Source organism: Nyctibius grandis, chromosome 1, assembly GCF_013368605.1.
Source record: "Nyctibius grandis isolate bNycGra1 chromosome 1, bNycGra1.pri, whole genome shotgun sequence".
In the NCBI taxonomy this organism is placed as follows: Eukaryota; Metazoa; Chordata; class Aves; order Nyctibiiformes; family Nyctibiidae; genus Nyctibius; species Nyctibius grandis.
In genome coordinates, this window is record NC_090658.1 from 98261839 (window position 1) to 98278540 (window position 16702).

A 16702-nucleotide genomic window follows, 5' to 3' on the forward strand; every position below is an offset into this window, starting at 1 on the left:
TTACTCCTTTTAATAAAAAGCCACACATTTAATACCTATGCCAACTGTTAATTTAAACTGGAAGACACTGAAAGCTGCATGACAGCGTGAAAACACGTTGAAACCTCTTACGGCTTTTTTTTTTTTAAACAATTAAAAGCTTAAGTTAATGTTGGTGCTTTTAATGTTGTCAGTGGCATCTAAAATTATTTTTTATGGAAAACAGAGTTACCACCTTTACTCTTAAGTAAGATTTGCACATCTGACAGTGCCTCTCACTACCCTAATTGCCCCATCTTGATGGTCACACACTGGAGTGAGGCTATCTACCCTACGGAGTTTCAGCACGTTCTAGCTTAAGCACAGTAAAATGAAACAGAACACATATAAAGACACTAGATTGCTTTGCTCACACTCCAATACTTGCATTATTTTAGGAAAACAAAGGAAGCCTATTATTCAAAACAAGATAAGATTATTATTTTGAGTGACATTATTTAAATTAAATGTCTTTTCCTTGTTATCAACTTCATCTCATCCAATCCTTACCCTTCTGTACATTCAGTTCTGTGTATCAGTACCACTTCTGTAAAAATGTCATGTTTTTTGTTCTTGCACATTTGATTGATTGGACACAATCTCCTAACTAGTACTATAATTTTATAAAACTTTTTAGATGAGATTGTATATTTGCACTTTCAATCATGCATGCTCCTGTGGTTTCAAATGTCTCAGAATGAGTAAGTCTTGGTCATATAAATGTTTTTACCTAAAGATAGCATCCCTCCATGAATAAGGCTGATTTAGTTCATTCTTATTTAAATGTGCCCACTTTTTTTTGGTTCCATATACACATAAGTAAGTATATGTAGATGTTGCCTTCCTAATTGCCTCAAAATCACCAGGAAAAAAGGTGAAACTTATCCCAAGCAAGCAGAAAATATCTGAAAATGCCATCTGTTAATAACTATTATCAACTGGAAACCCAGGGCAGTTTTAGGTTTTGACCCTGCATGGAGCAAAAATATAACTGAGGATCAATTAAAACTAAGCACACCAAACAATACCTTTTTGTTAAAAATAGTTTGGCAAGTTCAATAAAAGCCAATTTAACCAAAGCAGCCCAAACCCAAGCTTGTTCTCATAGTTTTAAAATTCCATTTCTATAGAATTAAAAAAAAATTACTACAAGAAAATATTGTTCTGCTGCAGACCAGAGTTGAGAGGATCAAGCTGATACAGAGAACACACACCAGGCTGAGGAAAAAAACACAATACCCTTCCTGCAGGTTGGCTCCTTTTCCAACACTAAAGAGACAAATACTTTTCTTCCCATCTGACAAAAAAAAAAAAAAAAGAAAAAAAGAAAAAAAAAAGTTTTCTTTCAATTGCTCCTGCCTGCAATATCTATTTCTTAATTTCTTTGTCTACAATTCCCAATACGCAATAAGAGCCATGACAGATTAATTTCATTAAGTAAGACTATTTTTCAAGGCAATCCTCAAACATAAGGAGCCCTTTGTTACCTGCAAAGGGAATGAATCGCACAGTTTTGGGAAGAATCTAATTTGATTTGCCTTTCTCCAGATTAGCATTAGAAGCAACCGAAGAACACAAAATAATCTGATCTCTTCCGTAAGACTGAAAAGGTATGATTCGAAACATAAAACCAGGCTAGGACAGGCCCACAAAATGCAGACTAAGAGAACAATAAGCCTTAAAACCCTTCACTGTCTGTGGGGGTAAGAGGCAAGGAAACAGGTTGTTCTATGTCTTATCACATACTCTTAAATCCTGAGCTTTAACACGTACCTACTTAGTCTGAATTTGTGAAAACAAGGACTAAGAGTATAAATAAGACTATGTATTCAACCAGAGGGCAAAACACCTTTTTATTTTTCTGTTCCTCTGATAAACACTTGATTGCTTATATATTTGCATTTAAATTTATATAAAATATAAAATTTATATAAAGAAAAAACATTAAAAAATGAAATCACGCAGAAAAGCAAATAATGCTTAGAAGTCTAGGGAAACATTATTAACAACCATTCAAGTGATTTAGCAAATATATCATCAATATTGTATCAAAATAAAGAAGACATTTAGAATACGTAGAATGTAATTCTGTATTTAAATTATCATCCAGGTCAATATTTGTAGAGTCAACTTATATTTCAGTGTTTACTTTTAAGCTGTATGAATATCACTTCCACCAGACTGGTGTTTAAGTGGATACCAAAAATTCTGCAGGTTTTCATTCTTCTACTCATTCTCACAATGCTGCTCAGTTTCAAAGAAGTGAAGAACACTAGAGCACTACTTGCTCCAACTCATTTCTCCTTGTACAAAATTATTAGGATGATAATTTGGAATACTTTGGGTAAGTAAAAAACATCGCCAGTGAACTAATGGGGACTAACAGTTCCTCTTGTCTCACTTGCCCAGAAAGGTTGATTTCTGCGGGAGTTTTAAGCTGTCTTGGGGCAGGGGGGGAACTAAACAACAAAAACACCGCCCTAAGAAGCTACAGTAAGTTCTTCCTATTTGGTTAAATAAGCATTTAACACATTGTTTTCCCTACCTGAAGGGGAAAAGCTGCTAATATGATTTGCCCTCACTTTTATTGGAGGGGCTCTCTAGCACTTTTTAAATGCAAATAAACTTATGTCAGTACCTCTGCAATGCTGGCCATCTGGTGCTGGCTGGTACCAGCTGACTGAGAGGCAGCAGCTCACTGTTATTGCTGAGTTTAAGCTGGCAATTTAGTCTACAGTTTGGGGAAGAAAAACAGCATTTGATATACTACCATTGAAAGATAATCTCTAACTGACCCGTTCCTGTCACTTAAATCAACTCTATACACAAACAAGAGCTGATTTCAAACTCAAAATGCAATATAATAAAAAACCCTAAACTTACAGTGTCAAATAGTACTTCAGTGAATCAAGTTTAACTGCTGCAATCTTTCAGAAACATTCATCATCCTGATATGTTCAGCAGAATGAAAAAAGTCTTAACTTTGAATGCCAGTATTAGTTTGCAAAAGCGCAAGTAGTTCGTGAAGAAAAAATAGTTTGTTCTTTACATTCTAACCATATAACTGTACTGTCCCAATACAACACAATCTGTCTTAAAAGGGCTTACTTTCAATAAATTTGATGTGGTCTCATGATAACTCTGGCCTTCAATATGTAGTATTTTACAGCGAAACCACCACAATGCTTTCATGAAAGTCTTCAACTGATGCAAAATCTCTAAAATAAACATGACAGAAAGCTACACAGTGCTGAATCCACTGCCAAAGCATTCAGTGCCATAGACTTAGCTGAACTTTATAATTTTGGATATCAGAAATACTTGTCTTCCAGGGAGAGTTTTCCAAAACACTTCTGGCTTAATTCTGGATCGGCAGCACTGAAGCACATCAAGATTTTCGTTATTTAAAAATTAAACCAATATAAAAAGCTGAACCCTGCAAAAATCTGAAAGTTTTAGGCATATGAATTCTCTCCCCCTTTACTTTTGGAGCACACCAAAGCCACAAGATGTCATACCTACTCATGCCTTTTTTTCACCTGAATTTGTACTGCAGATGGACATAAAAAAGGTATGTTTCAAAAAAAACTACAGTTGTCCTAGTTGCTCTGAAATGCAAGAAGTTTCATTCATACAACTCAATCCAAGTTCTCTGTTCTAAATCAAATATTGTGCAACGGAGGTACTTAGTAAATGAAGTACTTAATGCAACCACTTTTATTAGCAGTCTTACCAAATGCATGAAGAGTTTCCAGCCCATTCTGTAGAGAGCACACCATTTGATCGTCCGCAAATACAGTCTTCCTCACTCCATTCTTTGCAGCTCTAATGGCCTTGGTTATCCTTGGGGCACCCAAACTCCACAGCTCACACACTGGCCATTTCCCTCATAGTCCTGATCCCTCAGCCGGGATGACCACACTGTACCCAATCTCCTTCCCTTTATGTTTCCTTTCAGTGGAAAACAGGTACAAGGTGGATGGGGTGCACACAGAGCCTGCTCCAACATGCTGCACGAAGCAGCAGCATGGAGCTTACCTAAAATGTTCCTCTGTATTATGAGCAGAAACTCTACCTAAAAAAACGTGCACAGTTTAGATTTTATTTCAGAAAACTATTATGAGGTTTTGGTAGCTCCCTCACACACCAGTAGAATATGTAGGCTATGTTATTAAAGTCACCAAATGACTGTAAATTGAGCACATTCAATTACCTAAGGTTGAACAAAAATCCTACTCAGTACACATACTAGAAATAAAAAGGAGTTCAGTGTTTTACTCTGTTCCCAAATGGAGAACTTTTTGTGTCAGCTTAGGCAGAAAAGAAAGAAAAAAAAATCATGGCTGATTTGGGAAATTTCACCAGCTTCACCTGTGCAAAGGAGTAACTAATAAGAAGGGAAAGCTCATCAGCAGTTGATGGAAATGTGGGCAGGATGATGAAGTTTAAAACTGCTATTAAAAGCCTAGCTGGTTTTTCTTGCCTACAAATTAAAAAATTTTCATGTGTTACCATCAATGAAACAGATAAGATTGTTGGTCAAACTACCAACTTTTCTTCCCTCTACTGAAAAGAGCTCTTAAAGTATCAGATTTGGTTTTTTTAGCCAACTTAAAATCTCTTAATTGTGTGTACAGAAGATCTAAAATTGCCTTCATTGCATGACAGTCTGCCTTGCGCTATTACTCTTGCTATTGGCCCATGAGAAGCATTAGGAAGCATGTGATTAGCTCAGTTTGATTTATTCTTGCAATTAAACACATTTTATATTGCTAAAATTGGTATTTCTGTTGCTTGCAAACAAGCTGGGCTTTGACTGGATGTCTCAGCTCCACATAACCCAGCCCTAGTTTTCATGCCATGAAGAACTGTATAATAATTCTTCCAGCAGTTGTCTTACAATTTTTTTTTTCTTTTTCTCAGAAGTAACTGTAAGGATAAGGTTATTTTAAGCATGAGCACTGAGAAAACCTGAGGTCTGTAATTGTGGAAATGGCATGGGGAGAGGGGGAAGAAGGACCCTGGGTAAGTTATGCAAGTTTCTCAACTTTCTTCAGTAAGACTGAAAAAAACATTACAGCTTGGCAATGTCCCTTATTTTATTAAGAATTCTGGAACATCATGTTGTTGGCTGTTTCCAATAAAATGCTAATCACCGGACTAGACTCAATCTGTAGCTGACATAGTAAGATCTTGTTATATTACAAACTTCCCGGTGATTTTGTCACAGAAAGTGGAACAGCCCAGAAAAATGGTCACACAGGCATCCCTGCTACTTACTGTTCTGCAGTAGATCTCTCTGATCCTGAGGAAATTCTACTCTACATCTGAAATCACTGTCACTCAAATGTTCATAAAAAATGTTACCCATGAAACCTGCTTTAAGGACATGATGATTCTTACTGAAAAGCAATTTCAGTAGGAAAGCCCACTATTGTTAAATCAGTTAAAAAATTATTTTCTGTTCTTCTTACTTATCTAAGCATTCTAATCAACAAAGTATCTTTTATGCCGTAACTACCTGATACATTAACACAATACTGGAATAATGCAGCTTACTAAATCAATGCTACAAGCTTTCAGCAGTATTTCAAAATGCAACATAAGTCATGCTAGACATTCAGCTTGTTAAAGGCTAAAGATCAGTTAGTCCCCAGAGAAAGGTTCTTATGTGGATGTAGGAGCAGATTAGTCAGCTCTATGAAGCAGAGATCAGAACATGAGAATTCAATGTGAACATTTTAAATTTTTAGGATGCATATTCTTGTTTTAAAGGCTAAGAAACTTAAACTCAATATAAGATATAAAAAGAAGACACTAGGAACTTAAGACTTGTAGGAGTACATGACACCTGGAAAAACATCTGAAGTTTTCTACAGCTTCAGCTTTTTACTAGTGTAAAGCCTGTCATTTTTTCATTTATTGATTTTTCTACAGGATGGCTAAAACACTGCTTGAATTACCTTCAAGGGAAGTCTCAAAATTGTGGTAGAACTGCCAACTGCTTGGTCATGTATTTTTAATTCATTAACTTCCCAAGCCTGGAACGTCTAGACTGGAGATATTCCATGTCTGCAATAAGGGCAACCAATGATTTCACATATGAAGCGTTGAAAGAATTCTCATATTCTGTTTCCTTCTCCAGAAAGCTGAGAACTGGGATAAATATCCATCTACTGCTTGATGTGGTTGCTAAAAACATGATACTATGGTCAAGATGCCAGCATTCCCCTACTGATTCAACATGCAATATTTAAAATACCCTAAAGACAGTCTCTAACCAGATGTGAAGTGTAGCATTATTAGTCAAACTAAGAAGTATATTAACGTTTATCAGCTCTCTGAAGCAGAATCACACCACAAAGGCAGCAAAGTATTATACCATATATAAAAGTAAAACCTTTTGGTCCTCTATCTCACCAGTTCTTTCCAATGAAAACGTAAGCATTTGATACAGGTCTCTTTCATTTGGATTCCAGAAAGCGACTGTGATTTTAAAGTATGTAAAGTTTACAGTTTATTCTGAATGATCCTTAAAAGCCTTGAAAAGCCTGAGCTTTAAGAATCTCATAAATTAAAAAGATGACATAGATGAGTTCCATTTGAGCAATCACTGCTGACACATTAATAATGAAATAAAATAAAAGCTGCAGTATTTCAAACATTTTGGAGCTGTTACAACAGCACCATTATCTAATGCAGATACATTTACCAAATTCCACATTTTGTAGTACAAGCATTTAAAATCAAAATACTTCTTTTTACTCGCTTAATCATTAACTGGTAATCTAATGACATTTCAAATGTAAATCTAATCAGTGGTATCTGAATTGCTTTTTATTTCAAGTGTTAGGATAGTCCCTCAGCTGTAACTATGCACTGTCGTCTTTTCTCCTCACCTAACCAAGTATTACCAGCCATGTGACAAGGCGCAGGCATCCTTGCAAAGGGAAACCCTCTCTTCCCCAGACCAAAACTAGACCTTTGGGCTTTAGAAAGCTAAGATTTCCAAACGACAGTAATGTTTTTAGCCTTTATACGTAAAGTATATTTGTACTAAGGATGAGAATAAAACATTTAATTTGACTGGATGCTCTTGTAAAACTTCAATAATCAACAATTCTAATATTTTTGTTGTCATCCATAAATATGCTTTAACTTCCTACCATATGAATAGCGATATCCTTTTCCACTAGCTCAGTGAAGATACGCAAATTGTCATAATAAAGTTTTCTTCTGTGCTAACTTATTCCAAAACTGCTTTCCAATTTCACAAAAAAGATACTTGTATTGGGGAGGGGCTTTTTTCCCCTCCAAGTGTGCACATATTTTTGTATCTTGTTTTATTATGCAAAATAAAAAACTTCTATTTGAAAACTGAACTAGAAATACATCTGCAATCATAATTAATGAAAAATGTTGTTTATTCATACTTGTATCCTAGCACTATTGGGGAATAAACTGACAGATGGAGACTCCAATGCGTGCTGTGGACTACACTGCAGATCAGAACATACTAATGGATTCATATCATCTGAGAGAGGACATCTGTCTTAGAAGAAATTATTGTATTTAATATTTAAATTACCCATTCAATTTTTTTTTTTTAATATTAACTCTATAAAGAAGTGTACATGAAATCTGAATAGTACCTACATTGCTAAGGCTGCTCATTCTGCTTTAATATAGCTGCATAAAGAAGCACCTTAACTGGTTTGTCTGTCATGTTTTGTGACATGATCTAGTTGAATATTTTCAAGTTACCTAGACTAGAGTTATTAATTCAATTCTATAAATTATACACTTATGTTTAAAATTGATTCATTTATGAACGAGAGTATTAAGTGATCATACAGCGCTCAATAAAACTGAAAATTTTTCGTGCAAGAATAGCAATGGTACATCTTAAAAACTTTAATTATCTGAGCTTAGATCTTAACAAATCTTAACTCACTTCCCTCTTCCCCCAAACACATCCCTCATGGTATGGTGAACCAACCTCTGTATGGAAGCAACAGCACAAGTAAACCACACGGGGATTATGTGGATTATTATTCAGGTATACACACACGTGTTTATATATACACACACACACACACACACATTAAAATTTCTTTTTTTTTTTTTTTTTTCCAAATCTTTGTACATGCCTAATACCATGCGTAATTTTTAAGTAACTGGAAAAAACCCTATTCTTACCTTTTCAACTGCTAATTGTTTTGATGGTTTTTCTGATTCTCTCTCCCTCTTTTTCTCTTCTTTCTTTTTTTCTTTTTCCTTCTGGAGAAAAAAAAGGTATTTTGCTAGTACTCAATAACAATGCATTTGCAAACATATTGAATGTCCAGAGTAATACAGAATATAAACAGAGATCTTCAGTTACTCCCGTTCAATTCAGCGTTCATGCTTCTATCTGCTCTGCTTCCAGAAGTGACTCATTTTCCTCAAATAGTACTACTAAAAATATTGTAACTTTGAGAATTCAAGAAAGTCACTATTTCACCTGCTCATCTGCATTTCTGCTTATAAGGAGAAGGAAAAAAGAACCAGTGTTGTTTCTCTTAAGCTAAGCAAATCTGAAAAGAAAAACACATCTAAAAGGACTCCATTAACTCTGATAACCTCTGTCATTAGGGCAGATGCCAGTCTCTTTAACCAAAGAACTACAGTAAGGTAATTTGCATGCAGCTTTCTGCAGAAAGTTACTAATTTTTCAAAGCTCATCTAGTAGTCTTAAAACAAAAATACTCCTGAACGTAAAAAATTTACTTGGGCCATATGACAGACCGCTGAGTCATAAGACATTAAGTTGTTCCAGAAAGAGAAAACGTAAGAGATCCCTTTACTTTGAATGTATCATAATCATATTAGAGAAGTTTCTTCATTTTATTTTTGAATGAACAAATGGGGCAATATTACAGACCCAGTCTGACTGAAGCAAGCATAAAATATTCCTGAAGGCATCATAACATACGGAAGATACAGACTTTTTAGGCCAGCAACTGCTTTGACACAGTGTTAGTAGTGATTTTTAGACCTAGTAATCTGTCTGCATTTACCTTGTACAACTACAGTATACTACTAGTGAGTATACTTGAACATTAAAATGGATGGAACAAGATTTTACCATCCGTAATAAAGGAGATGAGACAGTAGCTGCTAAATGTTCTTTCAGTCATTAGACTTGGATCCCTTTGTTCAAAGCTTCTAAACAGCTTTGTTCCACAAAACACTGGTTTTTAGCAAGTTTCCCAGTATCAGGAGGAAGGTTGAGAGGTTAGATAACTGTCCATGCAGATCCAGTATTAAAAATGAAAGAGCCTACTAGGCTACAGGTTTCTGTCAATAAGTATTTTTTTCTTCTTAACAACCAATGTATGTAATTTTAAAATCTGTGTAACGTGACCTTTGGTTAAAATAGCTCTAACATGAAGATGAAGGGTGTTTTTTCTGCTTTTTTTAGGGGAGAACTGGGCACGGGGGGGACCCAAGTAACACATTCTTCACAACTTCAAATCAATTTTCAAAGCTTTCACCATATTTACCAGATGGATTGGGGTTACTCATTGAGGTTACTCAACTCTGAAATTCATTAGGCATTAACCTGAACACTCAGGTCCTGGGAAGTGAGACTATCACACCAAGCACCTGCTTAAATGTGGGTGTCCCTCAAGCAACAGGATGCAATGACTACAGTCACAAAACTGCAGTAAAGGGAACACCTGTTTTGAAGAAAAGAAACAGAGACGAACTTAGATTCTAGTGAACGTTAGGAACATAAAAATGAGCACAGTAGTCCAAACCAGAGGCCCAGCCAACACCATATCTCACCTGTGGCAGTGCCAGGTGTTCAAGAAAAAGTTTGTATGACTGGGACAAGTATAGAGCAGTGTTTTATTTTGAGGTTGTTGTAATACCCAAAGACTTGCAGGCTTACTGAACTAAGATTACAAATGCATAGCCATGCCTTTCAAACGAAGCTTAGCCTTTCTTTCATTACTACATCACTGATCCTAGTACCAACCTGCCTTCTAAAGACTCTCAAAATCCTGTGACCATAATCATGTACTGCACACAAACATACTGTCAGAGCAATAACTTTTCCAAAAGTCTTTTATTCCCTGTCCCCACTTCAACCCTCCCAAGAGGAATAATTTAAATAAACCTTGCACTCCTGTGGAAGCTTTTCTACATCTTAGACAACTGCAATTTGTTTCCTCTCCTCCTTTTGTTGGAGGAGAAAAGCTGTTGGAAGTGTCATAACAGTACACTTACTTTTCAAATACAGTACCTTAAGTTTACTTGAATATATTTAAGTGAAAGTAGAGTTAATGTTTTGGCATATGATTATCTTCAGGATGTCCTGATTTTCAGTTTGACTTCAACTTCTTTTTTAAATATGTTTTGTTAGAGAAATGTCGCTTCTAGAGAAAAAAGTATCTGGAAACTTTTATTCATCAGGACTCACAAGAATGATGAGGGAGGGCTTGCAAGTTTCATACGGTAAACAAGCACAATAAATATACAGTAAACACTCCATAAAGGTGACCAAATATAAATAAATGCCTCTCATTGCCCTTAACAAATCCCTGACAGTTTCATAGTGAAAATACGAAGATTTAAAATAAACTGTTCACCAGTGTTTCTGCTTCCACACCTCACAAAGCCTACAGGAACCCTCCCTCTCGATTCCCAGTGACTTTAATTTCATTCACTTCATTTTCACTTTGGACTTGAAAACCCATAACTCCTTCATCTTCACACTCCACAATTTCAATATGCAAGCTTTTGCTTCAGCTCCATTAGATAAAAATGAATTCAGACTAAATAAAAACATTTCTCAGATGCTGTATTCATGCCAGAACTTCAACTCAAGTGTTTCATTACTTGCAAAAGCAGTCAAAAAACACTATTGAAGATAATAAAATGAAATTGGCTTTATACTAGTCTTCAATTCTAAGGAAAAATTATTCATTCTTTTTCGCCCCCCAAGATTCACTTCCAACAACATGGCATACTAGTTACACAGAGGAACTTTCAAATTTGAATGCATCTAGAGAGGCGGGTAAGAAAGGAAAGGCGAGTTTCGTTCTAAATGGCTGCTGCTATTCCTGGTACAATTTAAAACACATGCCAAATTCACCAAGGCTTGTAGTTTAATCCATGACAATGCCATTTAAATTTTAATTAATGTTTAAATATAGCTAAACTAAAATAATGTATAGCATCTGTCCACGTTTTCTGTATTTAAAGAAAAAAAAGTGATTTATGTTTCGATCATAAGTTATTTCATATGCTGTGTACAGTCTCAATTTAGAGTGAAGTATCCAGAAGAGCCTAACATTGAGCATTCACTTTCTAAAAAAATGTATTTCATTATTGTTGCAAATTGTGAAATTTACCAAAAGTTCATACAAATGACGCCTCATCTACTACTTGTTTGCATGTTAAGTTTTTCAAAGGCCCTTCTAAATAGTAAATGTAACATCATACATGTCCCAGCTAGAAGGGATATTAAAACCAGTATGAGTTAACAGAAGTGTCACCGAATTAATTCTACATTTATCTCCGAGGAGACTGAACTAAATCGCTGGAACAGTACTGAGAATTTACATTCTGGAACCAGCAAGTAATATGAAAAAAGATACCAAAAATTATTCCTGAGGAGACAGTACAATGTCACTCATGCCCATCAGCTGGGAATGAAATGGTGTTTCCACAGTTTTGTGACACTACACCAGAGCAGAACCAGAATTTTGACATATAAACAGTAAGAGGTAACAGTCACGCATGTGCTTTGTCCTGCTGTATCGGTTGTTTTCATTCATCTAGTCCAGGAAACAAGGGGAACAGAAGTACTTTAAATGCCTGAAGTATTACCAGCAATTCAAATTCTCTAGTTAACTCAGTGAAAAGTACTGTATAGAAATGTAAACATTTGTGCAAAGTAGTAACCCGACAAGAGTTACATCAGAAAACAATATACCTCTGCTTTGCTCTTCTCAGCAGCAGCTTGCAGAGAAGGAGAGGATGCCAAAGGCTGAGCAGCATCATAAGAGGATATCTGCACAAAACAGAGGAAATAAGAGAAAGAAAATAAGCAAGAACAGCTGGGAAGGTGGGGGAGCAGAGGCAGCTAAGACACATGATTTTCGTTCTTTTTTTTAATAATTTTGGCGGTGGGGAAAAAAACACAACTTAGAAAAAAACAAGAAGAGGAGACAAAGTATTTCTTCTTTTTTTTTTTTCTTTTTATCAGTATGATTTTTAAAGGAAAACTGTCAGGTAGGAATGACTTATAATGAAATTCACTAGAATAGAAGAAAATGAACCTGGATAAGATCATATCACAGGCCTAAGAAAAATAATTAGGTTTCATCCATTGTTCAGTTTTATCCAGTGTGACTACTGAAATATTAATGTCCTGAAGCACGAAGGCACTCTGCCCCAGGAGGGGGAGAGAAGAGAGTGCCTTTGTTCTTGTTCACTGTAACAGAAGATTTTTATTAAGAGGAATGCAAAATAATTCTGAAAGTTATATATTAATTAAAGTTCTAATTAACTCTTCTCTAAGAGCACTCCAAATGGGCAAAGAGCTCAGGGTTAACATAAAGTCGCATCCTAGCAGTAGGATGCCAGGCCTTCCAGACAGGTGATACTTCTTTTCTAGGAATCAGTACGTAAAATTGCTATTAGCACCACTAGACTTCCAGAATTATCCAAAAGGTGTAAGTTATATATGCAACAGATGCAGTTTGCTCAATAAAATAGCATTTCTCTAAATGCATTTTCATACATCTTCCTATTCTATTTCTTTATGCATAGTTGATCACTTTAATGGAAACATTATCTTTCTATTCCATTTACTACAAAAATGCAACTGAATTACATTTACCAAACATGTTGAAGATCTTCAAAGCTCTAAAGCTGACACTTCTACACTGTCTTGTACCTCTACTATCTACAAGGAAAATTTAAAAATAAATGAATGTATTACAGAGCAGGTCATTATGTTGGATCAAAATAACTAGTTTAGATGACATGTTTTTACTTATTTTAAAAAAAGCAGCTTCCACTAAAAGAAAACTGAAAGCTGGAAAAAAAAAACCCAACCAAACAAACAAACCAAACAACCCTACCTCATGTCTAAATACCCCATATTTCTTACAGAAAATCCTACCAGTACCATAGCTTACACAGCTGGAATATTCATAGACTATATATATATTCAGTATTTTAACAAACTCAGAAACCATGCTTATCCTGGAAGGTGGTGTAGAGCTTCAGGAAAGATGCTTCTAAGGTTTAATTTTTAAACCAAATTTTACATGCAGAAATATGAAACAGAATCCTCATTTTCAAATCTACCATTTTAAAATCCACAGGTTATTAGAAGACTTATGGATACATCTGCTGCAATGAAGCAGTTTCTCAAACTGTAGCATTCTGTTGCTATAGAAACCCAAGGATCCTGTTTATTCCAGCTACACCACATTGTAACCAAGTAAAGATGTCAGAAAAATGATTAGGTAACTACATATATTAAACTATGAGCTCTAACATCATGTCCCTTACTAAGATTTCAATTAAATGCAAATGTGTGGAATTGTGATTAATGGAACATCTTAGGTATACTTTCAAGTTTCTAAAGATAAAGTGAGATTTTGGTTTTGTTTGTTTGTTTTTTCTCATTCTTTTGTATGCTTCAGATTTTAAGAGAATTTAAGCTTGATAGTTCTCACAGGTGTACAGCAGGTAACAGCTACTCACCACAGAGAACCACATAAGCAGAATTTTATTTGGGGGCTGGGGGGAAATCAGCACTATAGATGTTTGTGCCTCATTTCCATCCTCCCATAATAGTTCTTCTCAATCTGCATATAATTGTCACAAATTAAGGGATTATCTAATCTAGGATAAAGTAATCCTATGAAGGCTTGAAAGTAATTACTATAGTAATCAAGTAATGGAATCACAGAACCTATGGAGAAGCATCATGCAAGCTATAAGCAGGAGATGGAGTGAAAAGCAGTTGCTGTCTAGCCTGGGATATGGAACAGGACGTACAAGTTGAGAAGTGCCACAAGACAAACAGCAGCACTACGTTCACTTCAGGCTAAAAAACAGCACTTGAAAGCACACTTCACGGATGCAAATATTTAACTAAGCAAGAATACAAAAGGCACATAACTGAAGTTAATCTTTAAGAGAAGACACATTACAACGTATAAAGAACTGATTAAGTTTATATAATGCAAGCAATAGCATGAGTTTGGGCTGCTGAATAGCTTTATCACCACGGCATCATGTTATATTTGTTATCTACCACGCTGCGCCAGATAAGGAACTCTGAATGAAAAAATCCAATCAAGTCCAACTGAGTGGCTGGATAAAGCTAAACATAAAACAGGATTAAAAGAGAGGCTGGTGCAGTCCATTGAGGCGAGTAGTTCAGCAGTCAGACTACCAAGAGGTGATCAGGGTACCAGAGAAGCCTGGAAAAATACTTGCCATTAGGACAAACTGATGCTTAAGGGACAAATAACCTGTTAATCCTGTTAAGGTTCCCAGCTGGCACTGAACCAGTGGCCTCCTGACCTCAGAGCAATCCAGCACAGCCCACGCCCAGTGCAGAGGAGCCTTAGCGAGAGACAGCGCTCTCCAGCTAGAACCGAGTTCCTGCAGTGCCAACTATTCTGCTCCTCATCTGTGCTCAAGTATCTTATGGTGTCATGTCCACATACCAGAACTAGCACCAAATAAAACTAAAATATAACACTGCAATGTAAGAGCATTCTTTTATTATCTTGGGATTTTTTCAGTTAGAAGACTGAATTTTCACTAATAGCCAAGTCATTATTACAGATGCTAATACCCTCTTTCAAGCATGAAGAAAACCAAACACAAGTGCTTAGTTTTCAGGAGATTTCAAAACGCTCATTTTTAACCCAAACTAACCTCATATTTAGCAAACCAGTAAAGCTGCTTGATACTCCGAGATGTTTTGTCTTCCCTTGTACTGTCCCCGAACTCTTACTTTGAAAGGCTGTGGTATGTTCATATTTTCAAACTGGAGCACACTTCACAGACGTAATGTAAAACTCAACAAATAATCTCTCATTAGTGTAACTCAACCCTAAATGAGTTTGATGCTATTCTGATGACTTTGTTGCCAAAACCCGTTAGACCCCTCAAGTCAGTATTACTACCTTCCACATCCTGTTTGCAGTGCAGACACACCATTAGCTGTGCAGGATATTAGTTACTGAACAGATGAAACACCAATAAGGAACAGTGGCTGACAACAAGTTGTACACTGCTGGCTTGTATTTCCAGTAAATCTTTGCTTTTAAAACTGCTGCAGTGATAAAGCGGCTCATAGAGCTGTTCCCGTCTGTAGTCAAAAGAGATTCATTAGCTTGCCAACAAATGGCAAATGAGAAAACATCTGCTCAGTGACCCATTTCTACATCTGTGGCCAGTACTGGGAGCGCTGAGGTTAGACTAACCCCTGGATGAAACCACTCACCCATGACAGGTATATGCGTCCAGCTCCCCCAGAGTAAGTGCTGCACTCAGGCCTGGTGAAACTGCCTTTAATTAGTTGAAAGCCACAAATGCACTTTAAATATTTATAGCAGAACCCTGATCACCACTCAGGACTGTAAACCAAGGTTTTAATAATATTTTTTAAACTGTTTTTTAGGAGACTGAGATCACTAAAAAGCAGCACTATGCAATCCCACGTCAAAGTAACATAAGGGGTTTCTATTTGGTATTTATCCACCTTTATTAATAATGACTGGTTTCTATAAACTTGATCAGAAGGATCAGTAAAGGAAGATCCATTCCACAGCATAACTGTCTTGTCAACACTTTTCTTATTTGTTGGTTTTAATCCAATTGTTATATTCCAGTGGAAACAAAGAGAAAAAAGCTAAAAGATCAGTTTCTAGAAAAACTGGCCAATACTGACACCAATTATGAAGTTTGCAGAGCAGACAGCAGGAAAAGTAGAAAATATCTGTTTAATTTAGATCCAATGGAACAAAGACATTTCAGCAAGAAGGTACTAAGAGTAAGAGCTTAACCGGGCGGTTTTTCGTACTCTGGGCCCCCCCTGAGCCCCCTGCGAGCATCAGCCCCGAGCTGCTTCCTCCTGACCCCGGACCCGGACCCAGAGGTTCCCAGCAACGAATCAGGAGAGGAGGGGGCGTAGCCGGAGGCACCGCGGGCGATTTAAGCGATTTAAACGCTCCACCCCCTGTTATCGGGTGATAAAAAGCCTCCTGGAGGACAGGGACTAGTCCTGCCCAGAAGGGAGAGGGAGACTCAGCAGTGCCTGTGTGAGTCAGCAGTGACTGGGTGTGTCCCAGGGCAGGAGAGGCTGCAGTTGTTTGCAGCTCGTTGGGGAGGGCACTGACTCCCTCCCAGTGCACAAGGCGAGGAAGGTGCCAAGGAGCTGTGAACCAGGGGTGGCACCAACAGGTATTTCCCAGTTCAGTGGAAGAACAATGGTATCTACCCGGTGGGAGAAGACCAAAATGGATGTGGGAACCCAGACAGAGCTCCCACGGAAGGAGGCGATGGTGCAGGTTGCAGGCTGCAGGGAATGCTACAGCGTCTCTGTGGTGTCAGGGGGCTGTGTGCACTGTGAGCAAGTAGATGATCTCCTTGGCCGAGC

General features: G+C 36.9%; 1 protein-coding gene across 2 annotated transcripts in view; it reads right to left on the minus strand.

Annotated features, from left to right (window-relative positions):
• SMAP1 (small ArfGAP 1) overlaps positions 1 to 16702 on the minus strand; it is a 109430-nt gene that overhangs the window by 41396 nt on the left and 51332 nt on the right. The window contains exons 5-6 of one of the 2 annotated variants that reach the window (XM_068401188.1): positions 12005 to 12082; positions 8218 to 8298 (exon numbers count right to left, since the gene is read on the minus strand). In XM_068401188.1, coding sequence (XP_068257289.1) covers positions 8218 to 8298; positions 12005 to 12082 — 159 coding nt within the window. The remainder of the gene's footprint in view (positions 1 to 8217; positions 8299 to 12004; positions 12083 to 16702) is intronic. The other variant, XM_068401196.1, reaches the window with a different exon arrangement.